Source organism: Caretta caretta, chromosome 1 (genome assembly GCF_965140235.1).
Source record: "Caretta caretta isolate rCarCar2 chromosome 1, rCarCar1.hap1, whole genome shotgun sequence".
Classification (NCBI taxonomy): domain Eukaryota; kingdom Metazoa; phylum Chordata; order Testudines; family Cheloniidae; genus Caretta; species Caretta caretta.
Genome location: NC_134206.1, coordinates 338,623,384 through 338,640,131, shown reverse-complemented (window position 1 = coordinate 338,640,131; position 16,748 = coordinate 338,623,384). Strand labels below are relative to the sequence as shown.

General features: G+C 43.0%; 1 protein-coding gene across 5 annotated transcripts in view; it reads right to left on the bottom strand.

Moving 5' to 3' along the window:
* Positions 1-2,738: 2,738 nt before the first annotated feature.
* Positions 2,739-16,748, bottom strand: part of FAM107B (family with sequence similarity 107 member B) — a 90,289-nt gene continuing 76,279 nt past the window's right edge. For all 5 annotated transcript variants that reach the window (XM_048836547.2, XM_048836544.2, XM_048836545.2 and 2 more), the window contains 2 exons: positions 8,974-9,127; positions 2,739-6,077 (listed from right to left, as the gene is read on the bottom strand). In XM_048836547.2, coding sequence (XP_048692504.1) covers positions 5,961-6,077; positions 8,974-9,127 — 271 coding nt within the window. In that variant the 3' untranslated portion in view covers positions 2,739-5,960. The remainder of the gene's footprint in view (positions 6,078-8,973; positions 9,128-16,748) is intronic.

Below are 16,748 nucleotides of genomic sequence, written 5' to 3'. Positions count from 1 at the left end.
CTGAGAACCAAGCTTTGAAACAAAGGGTTTCCACCATATGCTAAAGCTCTATGGGGCACGGAGTGCCATCATACGGGATTCTTCACTCCCCACACAAGAAGACTCCTGGAAACACCTGAGGAACAAAGACTGAAAGGGGGGAAGTGCTGAGCCCAGGCTAAAGGGATTTCTAGCCTGTGTATGGAAGACCTGGAGATTCCAAGCTGTAAAGCAAGTGTAGCTTTCCCCTTAAGAATCTGCTTGTATCATTTCTCAGGGTGAGAATCTGCCTATTCAGATCTAATCTATTTAGTTTATTAAGCTTAGTTTGCATTTGTTGTTTATTTGCTAGGTAATCTGCTTTGATCTGTTTGCTATCACTTAATCTATTTTTTATAGTTAATAAGCTTGTTTTGTTTTAATCTAAACCAGTGAGCTTTGACTGGAGTGCTTGGGGAAAATCTCTGCTTGGTTACAAGTGTGCATTGTTCTCTTCACTTTGAAGGAGAGGCAGACTGGGTATTAAACCCATATACTGGCCAGATTTGACCAGGGCAGGACAGTACTGCTCTGGGGTCCTAGGCTGGGAAGCTGCTAGTTAAAGAGCCTGTGTGTAACTTTAGCTGGGTGTGTCCCTGTGTTAACGCTGGTGAAAGTGCACGCTGGAGGGCTTTGCAGCTTGTCACAGCAGCACTGTGTGAGCTCAGGCTGGTGGGTCAGAGGGCTCAGTGGCACCCCTGGGGGAACCCATCACAAACCTCACCAGTGGTTTATTGTCTACTCTTTGCATTCCCATCCCTGTAAGACACCCCTGGCTTTTAACTTAGCCTAAAGCAATGGCAAAAATTTGGGGAAGGGAGCATGGTCCAGTGGCTGGACCATGGTAATGGAGATCATGAGTTCCCTGTTTTGTTAGCATTGCTCCTACATACTTTTGCATGACCTCAGACAATTCTCTCCCCTTCTCTGTGCCACAGTTCCCCCACATTCCCCCTACCTGCATCACGGGGGGGCTGGCAAGTCTTGATCTCCTCAGATGAAAGGCTGTTAAAGTGAAAAGAACTTAAAGCAAACAATCTTCAGGTTTCCAGATCTTGTCCATTATCTGGGCATATTGACTTTCTACTAATAGGACACATCTTGCCTTTGAGGATCCTCAGTAGTAAGACTGCTTGGGAATCGCACCTAATCTGACGCCCTCCCATTACCAACCTTGATTATACTGGTTTTGACCCATCGAAAGTTGCACTGCCTAGTCTGCTTCCTCCCCACTCCAGGTCAGCAATCATTACATCAGTTGGATTTATGGCATCAAGTCTAATGAAGTAATTTTTAATCAGGGATGAAAATCTATGGTCTGCTCAACCTTTGCAGTGACCACGCTGTCTCCCCACACAGTATGTCATGCCATCACCAGTTTGCACACGACAGCAGGAGCAAAGCTGAAGGGGCTTTCACCCTGTAGTGAGCTTACAACCGATATGTAAGTGTAAAGCCATTTAACATGGTGCAATCTACATACATACAAAGGAGGACAATTTTGTTTTTGTTTTTGCTGGACTCGATACAAAAGCAGATCAAACATCCCGCGCTCTTTGTTTTATTTCTTTCTGAAAATGGAATGAAATATCTAGAAGATAATTTGAAACACATTTCTATATGTTTGGGGTTGGGGGGGATGGGAAGTGGCAATGCTTCTAACGGGCCATAGAAACTTATCCCTTTTTAAAGAACTCCATTCCCTCCTACCTCCCCCACATCTGACGGCTCCTGGAGTGGCTCCAGTTTCTGCTTCAGCAGCATTGCCAGGATCCATTCCACATGCTGAGTATTTTCTGAAGGAAAAAAGCATTTCCTGACATCTGGTCTGAATTCACGGCTCTTCTCCTCCCCTACCTCCACCCCATTATTGGCCTTTGAATCTCCTATCACCATCTGTACTACGCTGCCATTAGCACCCAGGCTGACATTTTCATTCTCTTTAAGGACTTAGGCAGGGAGGAGTGAATTGTACACCCACATTTTCCCCTGGCCTATCTTCTTCCCTCTGTATTTTTCCAGTCTGCCTTTACAGATCGTTATCTTGCTCTTAGAGGCCTCAATCCTTGAAGGTGCTGAGCACACTGACCCCCAACCCAGCAGATTATTTAAGCATGTGCTTTACTTTAAACCCAAGTAGTCCCCATGGGAATCAATATGCTTAAATGCTTTGCTGGACCAGGAGCACATTGCAGAACTGAGCCCAGGGCCAGGCTCAGTGCTTTTTCCTCGATACTTTTTTTTAAATGGGCCAAATGTAGCCTGGTTGTTAATCAGCTGATTTCTGCAATGAATTTTGCCCCATGTGCTTTAATAAGGTCAGCAAAATTATATACACAATAGCTTCCAGGAATTATTTAATCCCATCAAAAACTTTCCTAATACTTTCCACCCCCTTGTTCACTTGTACTAGCTGAATAGCTTAGCAGTCCTTTCCTTTCTTAAATCACTTCTCCATGCTGCCTGGATTTTAAGTGTCTTTAAAAAATTCTCAGTGAAAATAAGATGCAAAAAACAGCAAGATTTAGCGGCCTCTGCCAAACTAATTAGCCCATTATGTTACATGCATATAAATATGGAGGCAAGTTACAGGAATCAAGTCAGTGTGGCCTTGAAATCGTTGCTTGCAAAAAGAAAGACAGAATATAATTTTAAAATGACCTGGATAACTTTCAGCAGAGCTTCAAAGCTCCGTTTTCAGTAGGTCAGGACAGAGACAGTTGCATATTCCAAGCATGTAGTAGATTTTATTAAGCATAACTTTGGTTCTAAGTATTCCACCATCATTTTTGTAATACCTTTAGTTAAAAACAATTATACAAGAGCAAATACAAAAAATATTAAATTATGAAAACACACCTATTAAGGCTCCCATTTTATATTTATATATATTTATATATGTACACTCAAACAAGTACAGATATTAACAGAAGGTTAAAGTCAGCTTTCAGAGCTAGAAAGAAATCCTAAATTTACTAACAAAAAGCAAGGGTTTTTTTTTTTTAAAACAAACAAACAAACAAACAGTTTTGCCCTATTACAGTCAGAAAGTGGTAAAAGCAAGCCACTTTTAATTCAAGAAGATAGCTCAATGAAAACACAGAGGATTGCTTAAAATTTCACATAACTAAGGGCCAGATCATAAATCCCTTTCCTCACATTGGTGAGCAGATATTCACACAAGTAGCCTCTGGACTTAATAGGATTTCTGGTGTGACAAATTGGTCACCTATCTAAGGGCTGCATCATCTCAACCAATGTTGGACCTGATTTAAATAAAACAGAGTTTTGCCTGCCAAATCCACATGAAATTGACTTTTGGGTTCCTAGACAAAAGTGCAGCAGAATTCTAAGATATTTAAAAAAAAACAAAAAACATCGTCATTCTACTGATATTTAGTCTAGTAATGCAGAATTGGATTTTTTTTTTTAAAACTACTTCACACTGTACATGCAAGAAGTATTCAGGCCTTCCATCTTTTAGAAAGAGAAACTCTACCTTTAACCACAAGTCAACTGGTTACACCAACACGAATGGGAAGTGGAAAATGTCCATCCAGTATTCCCAGTAAGGCCTGAGCCAAAGTCCACTGAAGTCAATGGGAAGCCTTCTCCACTGACTTCAGCACGCTTTGGATTAGGCCCTATTTCTTTTATATTTGAGTTTGAGTAGTAGGGTTGCCACGTACGTTGAGGTGAAATGGCAGAGGCTGAGCTTTGTCTGAAGCAATGTACTGGTCAAGCAAAATGAGGTTGTCTCTTCAATTTCTGAAGACTTCAGACTGCCTGTGGAAGTGGAATCCAGCAGACCTGAAGGAGTTCACAAGGCAGGGAGTGGGTGAGAAAGATAAACAGCAGTGGCTAAGCATCAAGGTATGATTTCTAAAGGAGTATTTTCAACTGCCCTTGTTCTGGGGGATGCAGCACAGAAAATTGGAGCATAGGGCTGTCTGAACAGAAGACAGGAGGCAAATCCAGTCAGAGCGTGTGTTTGAATGACTGGCTGCTAGAAAGGAAGACCTTCTTCCAAAGCAAGAAAGGCACAGGGGGAAAAAAACTGCAGCAGTTACAGTCCTGTTTCCCAAAAATACAATATGGTAGAGTTGACAAAATGTGGTGTCTTACATTTTGCCTTTGCGTTTTGTATGACCACAGACTGAACGGCTCTGTAAACCACTTCTAACATTTAATCTTCTAAATGTGAACTGCACTGTCAATCTAAGTTAATGGTAATAAGTTTCCCAATATTTAATTTACTTCTAATCTAATTGTGTCCTCATTTAAAAAAAAAAAAAAAAAGTTTGATCTCGACAACTTGAAGGATATGCCTAAGAAACCCTGTTAATTGTGAACGCTATGTCCTAAATCCAATACTGAAATTGTATTGAAACTTCTAGTACCCTGGGAAAAGCAAGAGAGAAAAACAGCATGTTACACACACACCCCCACACCCCTGATGTTAAGAGAAAATATTCTCAAGCAGTTAGCTCAGATGTAATTACAAAGGAGCATTTATTTCTCTTTAGCGCTCTAGGGCAAAAACGATGAGCGGGTGTGGATAAACATCCCTCCCATGAAGGCATTGGTAGCGTGCACACCTAACCGAGCGGGGGCTCTCACCCTTCATGAGCAGTCTCCTCTCCAACTCCAGGCTTTCCTGACAGGGGGAAAGTAGTAGTCACAAGCACTAAGGGTCAGATTCTGTCACCCTTACTCAGACCGAGTTCCATCTTACTCGGTGGCAAGTCAACAGGGCTACGTGTAGGGGACAGAATATCGCCCTAAGACTCAGTGATGAAATAAGGGAATCAACTTATGAGACGACAAAAGATGGGAGAAGTCAGAGCTTACCTAACATTAGGGAAAGTTTCTCATATCAGTAGCCTTGGAGAACTAGTTTGGTCTCATTTAAACCCGATTCTGTAGCTGATCCATGCACAGCATTCCCATTGTCTTCACGGTGCTCTGAGCAAGGCCCCTAGTTCAAATGCTCACAGTCAGTCCTGTGAGTTTAATGCTACTGATCTGTTAACACTTAGTTTAGATCTGTAGGTCTCAGAGGAGAAAGACCATGCCAGCAAACCAAGCAGAACATAAAAACTAGAGGATGCATCATTTCCCACTAACAGCTGACAGGAAAAAGGTACACCAGTGGAGCTACATGGGCCTGTACGGTGTAATTGCCCTATTGGGGGGGCGGGGGAGGAGCAAGGGAAGCATTTGAGGAGAGAGGGGAAACCAGCCTTTGATTTTTGCCCAGCAGAGGAAATATTCCAATTTTTGCGCTCCCAAGAGCCAAATTCTACATGCACTGCCAAAGACAGAATTTGGTCCTAAAAACTTTTTTAGCTTTTTCAGTGCCCTGGAATTTTAAACTTTCCTATATCTGTGCACCAATTTGCCCAGTGGTAACAGCCAGTGCAGATGCCCAGCAATGACCAGGACACACCACTCATTTGACCCCCATGAAAATTAAATTGAGGAATCCACGTTTTCAAAATGGAGTTTACACAGACTGAAGGGACAGAAAGTGAGAACTTCCCCACACAGCAAAGTTCCATAAAATATGACCACAGATTTTATTTTATTTAAAAGCAGAATATAAGCTTGATGTCTCCACTAAACTGGGATCAGAAGAAACCAAGCAGTGCAGCACTCAAAGGGTTTCTCTACTGTCCCTGATAAGACTCTCATTAAGCACTTCAGACATGTCAATAATCCTGACCTGAAAACAGGTCTCAGTACTGTGTTTGGCGAGTTTGATCTGTTTATGTTGCAGACTTTTAATCCACACAGGTTCCAGGAATTCAAAACCCATCTTCGGTAAACACCACCTGGATGCCATATATCTACCCTCCCAAGGGCAAAGGGGTCAGACAATTTGCAGAAGCCTTTCTCTGCAGCCACTGCTGGAATGTTGACAGTCTTAGCAGGTATTTCCTCTATGAGTCTGGAGCTTCTGCCGATTCTTGGGCTGTCCTCCTCAAGTTGCCTTTGACTTTAACAAATTCAGGTGCATTTTCCTGCTCCTCCTGGACCTTCTGTTTTTCAAGTTCCAGCTGAAATGAGAGTCACGTTTATAAAAAGATAAAATACCTGCATCAGCGAATGAAAAGTCACAGGCCAAAATTAAAGCTATGATTTCATACAAAAGGAAATTTAGCCTCAAAGACTTAGAAGTACCAGAACGTACTTTAACAAAAAGAGGTGAAGTGGCATTTAGACGAGACACAATATCCTCTAAGCAGTCTCTCCTGGAAGATCCACCCAGCTTGGAAATAGCTTTGCCATGTGGGGCAAACCATACTCACATGATGGGACAATGGGATTAAGTCTTTGGAGATATCCATGAGAATTTCCTTGCAATTTAAAAAAAAATAAAGTCCTCTCCTCTGGCTTTCAGTGCAGGAGGAGAACAATCATGCCCAAAGAAAGAATACAGGAGATCAGAATTATTAACATGCATGGTTGTAGGATCTCAATATGGATTTAGGTATCTAATGGAGACATCTCCAATTGCTTTGCTTATCTTGAGCGGAAGAAGAGTAAAACAACAGTTCCCCCAACCCCATCTGTTGCAGACATTTTGAGTGTCCAATTACGAACATTTTTAAAGCACGTGGCGTTCCTGCCCATACATGGCAGCCGTCAAAAAACATTAGGGCATGTAGTTGCTTACTGTGCACCCTGAGGTGTGGTCATATAGTGCTAGTAAAGAAGCTCTGTTTATGAATTGCTTTGAACAACAATTACTCTGGAAGTCCTGAGTGCAAACCTATGAGCCAGTAGGCAGGAAGAAGCAACTCTCCGGAAAGCGAACAGTAAATACAGTCCTGAGAGGAATTGTTCATTTGAATATATTAGGGTCTTCCTGATGATTAATGGGGACCACATACCACTCAAACAAGCTCTCCTTTTTCTGGCTCTGTGACAAGGGACTCATCTGATTATAATAAAGAATGGCTCCATTCCACAATGAATTATTTTGTCAATTGATGTCACTTCACTCCTGCCACACATGCAGAGTCGCAACACTATTTGCTATGGGCAGGTTTTCCCTGTTGCAACAGGATTTATTTTTCCAGATTTAACTTGAGCCAATCAAGGACATTTTAGGGAGCTTCCAAGTAGTGATTGTTTTGAGACTGGGCTCTTCATGGGGGCGAGGATTTTAAAAAACAGAATCTCTCACCCCCCAAAATTTCTAATTTCTAAATTTTTTGTATGGGGCTTGGAATATAATTAATTAATATTTAGCTAGACAATTAGCAGGATTAATTGTATTTTAATTATGATAATTTTTAACTGATTTTTTTATTTAAATGGATTTTTTAAATTAAAAAAATAATGCTTTTGAGTAAGTTATTTCGTTGTTTGAAGACACGTTGGTGTGTGTTGGATTGTCTTAATGCAAACAACAAACCTCGTTAAGGAACACACAGACCTTTGGCTGGCCCTTTGCATCAGAGTGAAATTTCACCCCAAGAGAGAGTCAAACCTGATTTAAAAACTGCAATGGATGATGAATCCACTACATCCCTAGATATGTTGTTCCAAAGGTTAATCACACTCATTGTTAAAAACTGGCACCTTATTGCTAGTCTGAATTTGTCTAGCTTCGGCATCCATTATGACTTTTTTTGCTGGGTTAAAGAGCCGTCTACTATCAGAAATCTCTTCCTCATATAGGTACTTGTAAACCATGATTAAATCACCTCTTAACCTTTTCTTGGATCAACTAAATAGAATGACTTGTGGCACCTTAGAGACTAACAAATTTATCTGAGCATAAGCTTTCACGAGCTACATCCGATGAAGTGAGCTGTAGCTCACGAAAGCTTATGCTCAAATAAATTTGTTAGTCCCTAAAGTGCCACAAGTCTCCTTTTCTTTTTGTGGATATAGACTAAAACGGCTGCTACTCTGAAACCTGTAAATAGAATGAGAGCAGCTCACTTTAAGGCGTATTTTCCAGATATCAAATCACGCTTGTAGCTATTTTCTAAACCTTTCCAATTTTTCAACATTCCATTTTGAAGTGTGGGCACCAGAACTGGACACAGGATTCCAGTAATGGTCATGTTACAATGTATACACAAGCAATGCCACACTCCTACTCCTACTTGAGATACTCTTGTTTATACATCCAAGAATCCCATTAGTTACATCACTGCATTAGGAGCTCATGTTCAACTAGTTTTCTACCATGACCCCTAAGTCCTTTTCAGAGTCACGGCTTTCCAGGAGACATTCCTCCATTTTATAAATGTGACCTACATTCTTTGTTCCTAGATGTGTGACCTTGCATTTGGCTGTGTTAAAAGCGAATACACGATAACATTCCATGCCTTTAAAACAAACGTTTGTTAAGGGAGGGGTAGGAAGGATGGTCTAGTGGATAGAACACTGGGCTGAGAGTCAGGACTCTGGGTTCAGTTCCAGGCTCAGTCATGCACTTCCCTAAGCGAGCTGCTTAGGCTTGGTGTACACTTAAAAGTTTTGCTGGCATAGCTATATTGGCTTGGGATGGGATTTTTTTTTTGCAGCATAGCTATGCCAGCAAAACCCGCAGCGTAGATGAAGTTAAACTGGCATAAAAGTGTATATGCTGGTATAGCCTACTTTACTTGTTTTACTGATATATACTATACCAGCAAAATCACTTCTGTTCTGCGTCTATATACTGTACTACAGCTATGAATCCTCCTACGGTAGGCAGGCCTTAACCTATCCTGAGTCTCAGTTCTCTATCTGTACAATGGGGATAATACTTCCCTACCTCACAGGAATGTTGCGAGGATAAAATCCATTAAGGATTGTTTAGTTGCACACAGAGAACACACAAATACTTACATAGACAGAAGGCTCCTGTAATTCCCCCATCAATCCCAGTCCATTCTAATCTCTAGCCCAGTGATCTTCTCCGCCTATTCTTAACGCCATTGCCTTTCTCACCTGCTCCAGCTTCTGCTGTCGTTTCATTAACTCTATTTCCAGGTCTGATTTCTTCTTTTGCGCTTCCTCTTCCTTTTGTTGTTTAATAACTTGATCTCGTTTCCTTTTCTCCATCACCTTTTGCAACTCTGGTTTATTCTGAGGTGCAAGACCCCTTTGGGGAAAAAAACAGAGATAGAGCTTTTAATAAATTGTATATTCGCACAGAAACGTATGCACGTCTCCCTCAGGTTAAGATGAATATCTCTGTATTAATATGCAACAGTATTAACCTAACAAATGAACAAAAGTTAGAGAGGAGCGCCGCATTACCACTAAAAACATCTCCTTTTAATATACATATCAGTTTTCCTCTTGACTAATTCACACTCTCAGCGGTAATCTTCACGGAGCTCTCTCCATTCCAGAGGAAATCATGTAACAATGGTCACATGTCAAGTCAGGGACAGAGCTAGGAAAGGAACTTGGGACTCCTGCCTCCCTGTTTTAACCAACAGACCACACAGATTTTATCCAGTCAGCTCTGCATAGAACGGTCTGTCCAGAGGCGTCTGTGACAGTGGAGCTGAACGTTTTTCCCCATCTGGACTTTTTGTCACATTACTCTTGGGAATTGCGGTTTCTGCCATTTTCTCAACATTTGGGAGTTTTACATGTGGGTGGCTGGGACGGTCAACAGTTGAACCATTTTCACTGAAAACATTGAGAGCTCCCACGTGAAACCCAGAGCTCCATGGGAAGCTAAAAGAGAGCAGACCTCCGCAACAACATTGCGATCGCGCCAGAGACCAGAGTAGCCAATTCCCAACAAGAAGCTTCAGTACTTCCTGGAAAAGATATAGGGATCTGATTGCTTAAAACCTGCCAAAGGATTTTGGTGTTTACTCCCTTCCTCCCAATCCCAGAAAAGAATTAAAAATGTAGCAGCCCCTATCTCTCTCTCTCTTAGTAAAACTCTGCACCACAGGCATACTTCACTTCACTAGAAACAAATGAGGTTCTAAAATTAAATACTGCTGCTAATCAAAATGACAATTATAGCAGTGTGGATATTGCGGGCAGCACAGCTCTTCGTGTAATAGGATATTCCTCTACACAAGAAAAGAAAAATTCCAGACTACATTAAGGTGCTTTATGCTTTTATAAACCTTAAAGGGAAAAAGCAGATTTAATTCAGGGCAGCCTAAACATGCTTTAGATTAAAAGCGTAAGAAAGGAAACTCCAAGTGTCTCTCAATGCCTTTAAATGTTTTGGTGCTAGAAGTTAGTCTTTGATGTTTAATCCCATTAACACAAAATAGGACGCACACACACCAAACTGCCAACTTTCTCTAATCCGCTTGGCCTCTGTGCAATGTATCCATTTCATTGGAGAGCTATTATACTGTGTACAGGATTCATTTAGCTTTAGATAGCTGACCCCTGGCATTTGGGAGAATTTCAGCATTAGATACGCAAAAGGACCCTTCCCTCTTCATGTCCCCCCTCAATATCTTATCACACTAAATACAAAAGGAGGAACAATCAGAACTAGGCAGGAAGATTAATACGTGGAAATCTAGGCAGTTTGGATGTCATAAAGCGATGACACTCCTGTCTCTCCTACATGGAGAAATGTCTCAGTCAGTCTAATAAAGACTGTTTGGCTGTTCATGGTATTTGAAACCACAAGTTAATTCTGAGCTACCCTGTTCCCCTTCAATTTCCTGTGTCACCCGCCCATCTCTTACCTTAGGAATAGCTACATCTGAGACATTCATCCAACAGCTGTGCCTTGTATTTGCAAACACACTGCAGGGTGAGGGAGATACTATTATGTGCTCAGTCAATATGACATGGGTGCCATAAACATTGTACGTAGAAAGTTTGATAAACAGATATAGACAGAAAGGAGCAAGGACAATAAAAGAGAGTGGGCTCATTAAAAAAACTGTCATTTTGTCATACTAATTTTATATTGATATAGTGGGTATATATGTAACATTTTGTAATTAACATTAAAATTATTTAAAGTGTGTGTGTATGTGTGTTTATATACACACACACACGCATGTGTGTGTATATATACATATTATACACACACACACACACTTTAAAACCATACTCCAAAGCATGTAGTCTTCTGCAATTGTGAGAATACATTTCTGATTTTAGAAAAATCCATGCTCCCAGGCAAAGCCAACTGAGATATTTACTCATTACAAACAAAAAGGAAAATATATAGGGATTGGAATGCTTAAAACCTGCCAAAGGATTTTGGTGTTTACCCCCTTTCCTCCCAGTCCCAGAAAAGAATTCAAAAACTCTCAAACTAAGGATATGAATCCAAAACTTGGCTGGGACTTGGACAATACTCTAACGTAGAAGAGCTTTATAATCAGAGAGTCATGCCAACACTGGCCAAAGACCCCAAGCAATGGTACCCACAGCAGTCCTATAATCTAAAACAATCTACTTGAACCCATTCCAGATCCTCTGGAGTTGACATATCCATGAATGTCATTGACAAAGACAGGAATGAAGAACAAATTATCAGACAAAAATCCTAGCTGTCTGTAACCATATCAATTTACCTGACCATGGATTATCTATAACTGTGACATACTGGGGCACAATCCTGACTAATGAGTAGCTGTGTCAGCCCTGCCCTGTAACCGGGGTTTCCTGAAGCCTCCAACCTGGACTGCTCACAAAAAGCCTCCTGCATGCAAGTCACTCGCAGCTGTGTCTATGTGTACTGCAGCCAACCAGCCACATAGTGGCTCTTACCAGCCTTGGTTATGCTGCAGGGTGATTCCCCGCACCCCAACCCCATCCCCATCCCAGATCTTCTCCCCGTAATTAATATCCTGTACTCCCCAGCCCTTTCCTGGACAGTACAAATATAATAAGTCTGTTATTCCAAAAGGGAAGAATGTACCTGTTTATTATTTTAAATAGAGTACCCAGACACTCCAATTTAAACACACTGGATTATATAAAACAGTAAACCAAGTTTATTAACTACAAAGAGATAGCTTTTGAGTGAGTACAAGTAATGAGGCATCAAAGTCAAAAATGGTTGCAAGAAAAATAAAGATAAAATGCTTACTGATGCCTAATTTAACAAACTATATTAGGTTCAAAGCAAAGTTTTCTCACCACATGCTTTCAGCATTCAGAACCTCTCCCCCTAGAATCCAACAGCTGCTTCCTGTGTCTTTTCAGGTGCAGAGAATGAGGGAGAATGGGCCGGGGTGTGTGTGTGTCTTGGTGCATTTGCCCCTGTTTTTATAGTTTCAGTTCCCCTCTTGAAAAAACATTTCCAGCTGGGAGCAAGATGTGGAGAAAAAACTCCATGCTGTTTCTTGCTAAGATGTAGCCTTCTTTTTTTTTTTTTTTTTTTTTTTGCCCCTGTCCCCTTTCCCGCCAGTGAACTGCCACTTAGCAGGTAATGATGCACTAGCCTTGACGACACCTTGCTGAGGCATCAGCTCACCCTTGGTCTCTAAGGAAGTGGTTTGGCCACTCCCCAGACTGATCTGGAAAACATTCTTTTAGTCACGATTTCAGCTTACGTTTATAACTTCACATCTATCGCTGCTACCTGCATTTTGCCATGACAATTTTGATCAGCAAATTATGATAAATGATACCACACAAGGCATACCATGTACAAAGATTATTACAACAGCTTGTGGAAACAGCAGGGGTATATTCGGACACAACAACTAAAAACAATCCTTTTTTCATCTCTCAAGGAGTTGGGGTCCAAGTCTACAAACCTTTACTCATGCGAGTAGTTCTTATTGACCCAAGTAGCAATGACCTTTCAACTGCTTGTACATACTTACTCCTGGGGGAATTCTACACAACTGCGCATGCACAGAATTCACGGCCCCTGCAGATTTCTTTGCTTCCCCACAGAAAAATGACTTCTGACATGGAAGCATAGGGAAGCCGCAAAAGCCGTCATGCACTTCTCCCCAGCAATGCAGGCACGTCATTTCAGGCACCTGGAGAAGTTGCCGGAGAGGTAATTCATCACTGGGGCGGGGGAAGCAGAGCAGGGGGTAACAGAACTTTCTTTTCTCTGGAAGGAGTGGTTGGGACTGGGGTGGGGTCTGGTGGTGGGTCAGACCTATCCCCAGAAACTTCCTCAGCTGCAGGAAGCTCCGCATCCCCTCCACCGCTTTCTGCCCCCATTGCTCCTCAGCTGCAGGGGGGGAGGGGTCACTGTACGGGGAGCTGCGTCCCAGACTGTCCAACTCCTGTGCATCCGGATCCCACCATACCCAGATCTTCCCAACCAAGCCTCATTCACCCTGCACTGAGAACCCCCACACCAAAGCCCCCCTGCACCCAGACACTCCCGCCGAGCCACATCCTCCCCGCACCTGGACCCCCTCCCTTGCATCTGGGCCCCCACCCCTGCATCCAGACACCCATCCCCGTTGAGCTCGCTACCCCCATCCCCGCTGCACCTGGACCACTCCAACAAGCCGCCCACACACAGATCCCCACACTACTGAGCCCCAACCAGCTGCACTCAGACCCCGACCCCACCAAGCCCCACTTCCCCAGCAACTGGACCCCCATGATGAACCTCTCACACCCACGCCTCTCCGCCAAACCCCCTCTCAAGCCCCAACCACCTTCAGTTGAACCCCCCTGCAAAGTCCCATTCCCCCTGCACTGGGAACTCCCCAATGAGCCCCTGTGCATACAGATCCTCTCCATACCCAGATCCCTCACTGAGCTGCCCGCATCCAGATTGCCTCACACAGAACCTTCTCACCCGACACTTGGATCTTGCTGGGCTGAGCCTGACTGCCCCACACCTGGATCAGGGGCCCGGGCTGGGTATATGTCCAAGACTCTGTCCCTCTTGCTTGCTATTTTAGCGTGTCTGGCATGGAGGGACAGGGCCTCAGAGTATTTCTGGGGCAGGCCCAGCCCTTGCCCTGAATCAGGGTCGGATGCAGCCTCACTGCCAAGTCCATGTTGCGGGGTGGAGGAGGTTGGGGGAAAAGGGGGCAAGATTGCAGGGTGATCTCCCACCTCCGTGCAGCCAGTGGCCTGTGCTCCCCACTGCCATGCTGGAACATCCACATTTATTTATTGACAAATAAAATATGTAGAATTTTAAATATTGTGCACAGAATTTTTAATTTTTTGGTGAAGAATTCCCCAGGAGTAATATACTGAAACTTTCACAAACACTCCTGCAAGGTCGGTAGGTATAATTTCCAATTAACAGACGTGAAAACTGAGGTTAAATGGTTTCATAGAATCATAGAATATCAGGGTTGGAAGGGACCCCTGAAGGTCATCTAGTCCAACCCCCTGCTCAAAGCAGGACCAATTCCCAGTTAAATCATCCCAGCCAGGGCTTTGTCAAGCCTGACCTTAAAAACCTCTAAGGAAGGAGATTCTACCACCTCCCTAGGTAACGCATTCCAGTGTTTCACCACCCTCTTAGTGAAAAAGTTTTTCCTAATATCCAATCTAAACCTCCCCCACTGCAGCTTGAGACCATTACTCCTCGTTCTGTCATCTGATACCATTGAGAACAGTCTAGAGCCATCCTCTTTGGAACCCCCTTTCAGGTAGTTGAAAGCAGCTATCAAATCCCCCCTCATTCTTCTCTTCTGCAGGCTAAACAATCCCAGCTCCCTCAGCCTCTCCTCATAACTCATGTGTTCCAGTCCCCTAATCATTTTTGTTGCCCTTCGCTGGACTCTCTCCAATTTATCCACATCCTTCTTGAAGTGTGGGGCCCAAAACTGGACACAGTACTCCAGATGAGGCCTCACCAATGTCGAATAGAGGGGAACGATCACGTCCCTCGATCTGCTCGCTATGCCCCGACTTATACATCCCAAAATGCCATTGGCCTTCTTGGCAACAAGGGCACACTGCTGACTCATATCCAGCTTCTCGTCCACTGTCACCCCTAGGTCCTTTTCCGCAGAACTGCTGCCTAGCCATTCGGTCCCTAGTCTGTAGCTGTGCATTGGGTTCTTCCGTCCTAAGTGCAGGACCCTGCACTTATCCTTATTGAACCTCATCAGATTTCTTTTGGCCCAATCCTCCAATTTGTCTAGGTCTTTCTGTATCCTATCCCTCCCCTCCAGCGTATCTACCACTCCTCCCAGTTTAGTATCATCCGCAAATTTGCTGAGAGTGCAATCCACACCATCCTCCAGATCATTTATGAAGATATTGAACAAAACCAGCCCCAGGACCGACCCTTGGGGCACTCCACTTGATACCGGCTGCCAACTAGACATGGAGCCATTGATAACTACCCGTTGAGCCCGACAATCTAGCCAGCTTTCTACCCACCTTGTAGTGCATTCATCCAGCCCATACTTCCTTAACTTGCTGACAAGAATACTGTGGGAGACCGTGTCAAAAGCTTTGCTAAAGTCAAGAAACAATACATCCACTGCTTTCCCTTCATCCACAGAACCAGTAATCTCATCATAAAAGGCGATTTGCCCAAGGCTGCAGAGCTAATAAGTGTCCTCGTTAAGAACATACCAGTTGCCAGATCTCTGTGTTAAAGCTCAGACCAGGGATTTTACTAATACATCAATGAAAAAGAAGGGAGTCAAGTTGGAAACATTAGTTAATCTGACACAGCATGGACTGAACAGCACAAGAGGATACCAAGTTTCTCAGCAAAGTATTGGCAAAGGGATATCATCTCCAATTGGCCAAATCTTTAATACCATTTAAATTGACAATTCTTTCAAGTAATCTGGCTCATTTTACAGTCTGGTTGTGTGCATTATTTTTAATTTTTTCAAAATTATTCCCCTCCATTGCTGACTAATTTAAAACAGAATCCCAGCTAACTTTGAGCTGAGTCCTGGGCCTACAGATGTCAATAGAATCAGGATCTGAGTCCTTAGCTCTTAAGCAGTACATAAACAAAGCAGCATGCTTTGTATCATCTACCAGCATGAAGGAAGTAACACTTGCATAATGTATAGTAATACATATGTATCAGGAAAGCAGATGCCAAATATACACCTAACTTAGTTGTAAAGAAGACTATAGAACTGATGAGAAATTTTATCTTCAATAATAAATGTGACCTAAAGGTATCTTTATAAATAAAGAGTCAGGCTGGAAGTGGCAAAAACCAGCAGTAGTGTTTTTCCAACCGTGCCCACAACTCAAACTCTGCCTACTTGTGAGGCCAAATGAAATGCCATTTACAGCAGATTTTGCAGCACTTCATGATATGATCAAGCTTCTTCTTTACTGTGATCTCTGATCAGCCGTGAGACAGCTAATGAATTACCATCACTAGGTTCCAAGTCATCATCCCATTGAGATAAATGGGGCAAGCTTGCACTTTTCTCAGAAATATATTGTTCTAGGCTGTTTGTAGAGTGAATCAGTTTATGGCTATGTCTACCATGGTAAGTCGACCTACGCTACGCAACTCCAGCTACGTGAATAATGTAGCTGGAGTCGAGGTACCTTAGGTCGAGTTACCGCAGGGGGTCGATGGGAGAAAATCTCCTGTCAACTTACCTTACTCTTCCTGTTGGGGGTAGAGTAAAGGGGTCAACTGGAGAGCGATCTGCAGTCGATTTGGCGGGTCTATACTAGACCCGCCCAATGTATATACAGTTCAGATTCTGAAGATTATCTAAGGGCTTGTATACATGGCCCCACAGTTCAGACTACAGGGGTGTGAATTGCAACGCACACCAGTGTGCTGCATTGTAACTCCCCAGTGTGAATGCAGTAAGCACAAACTAAAAAGGTACCTAGCA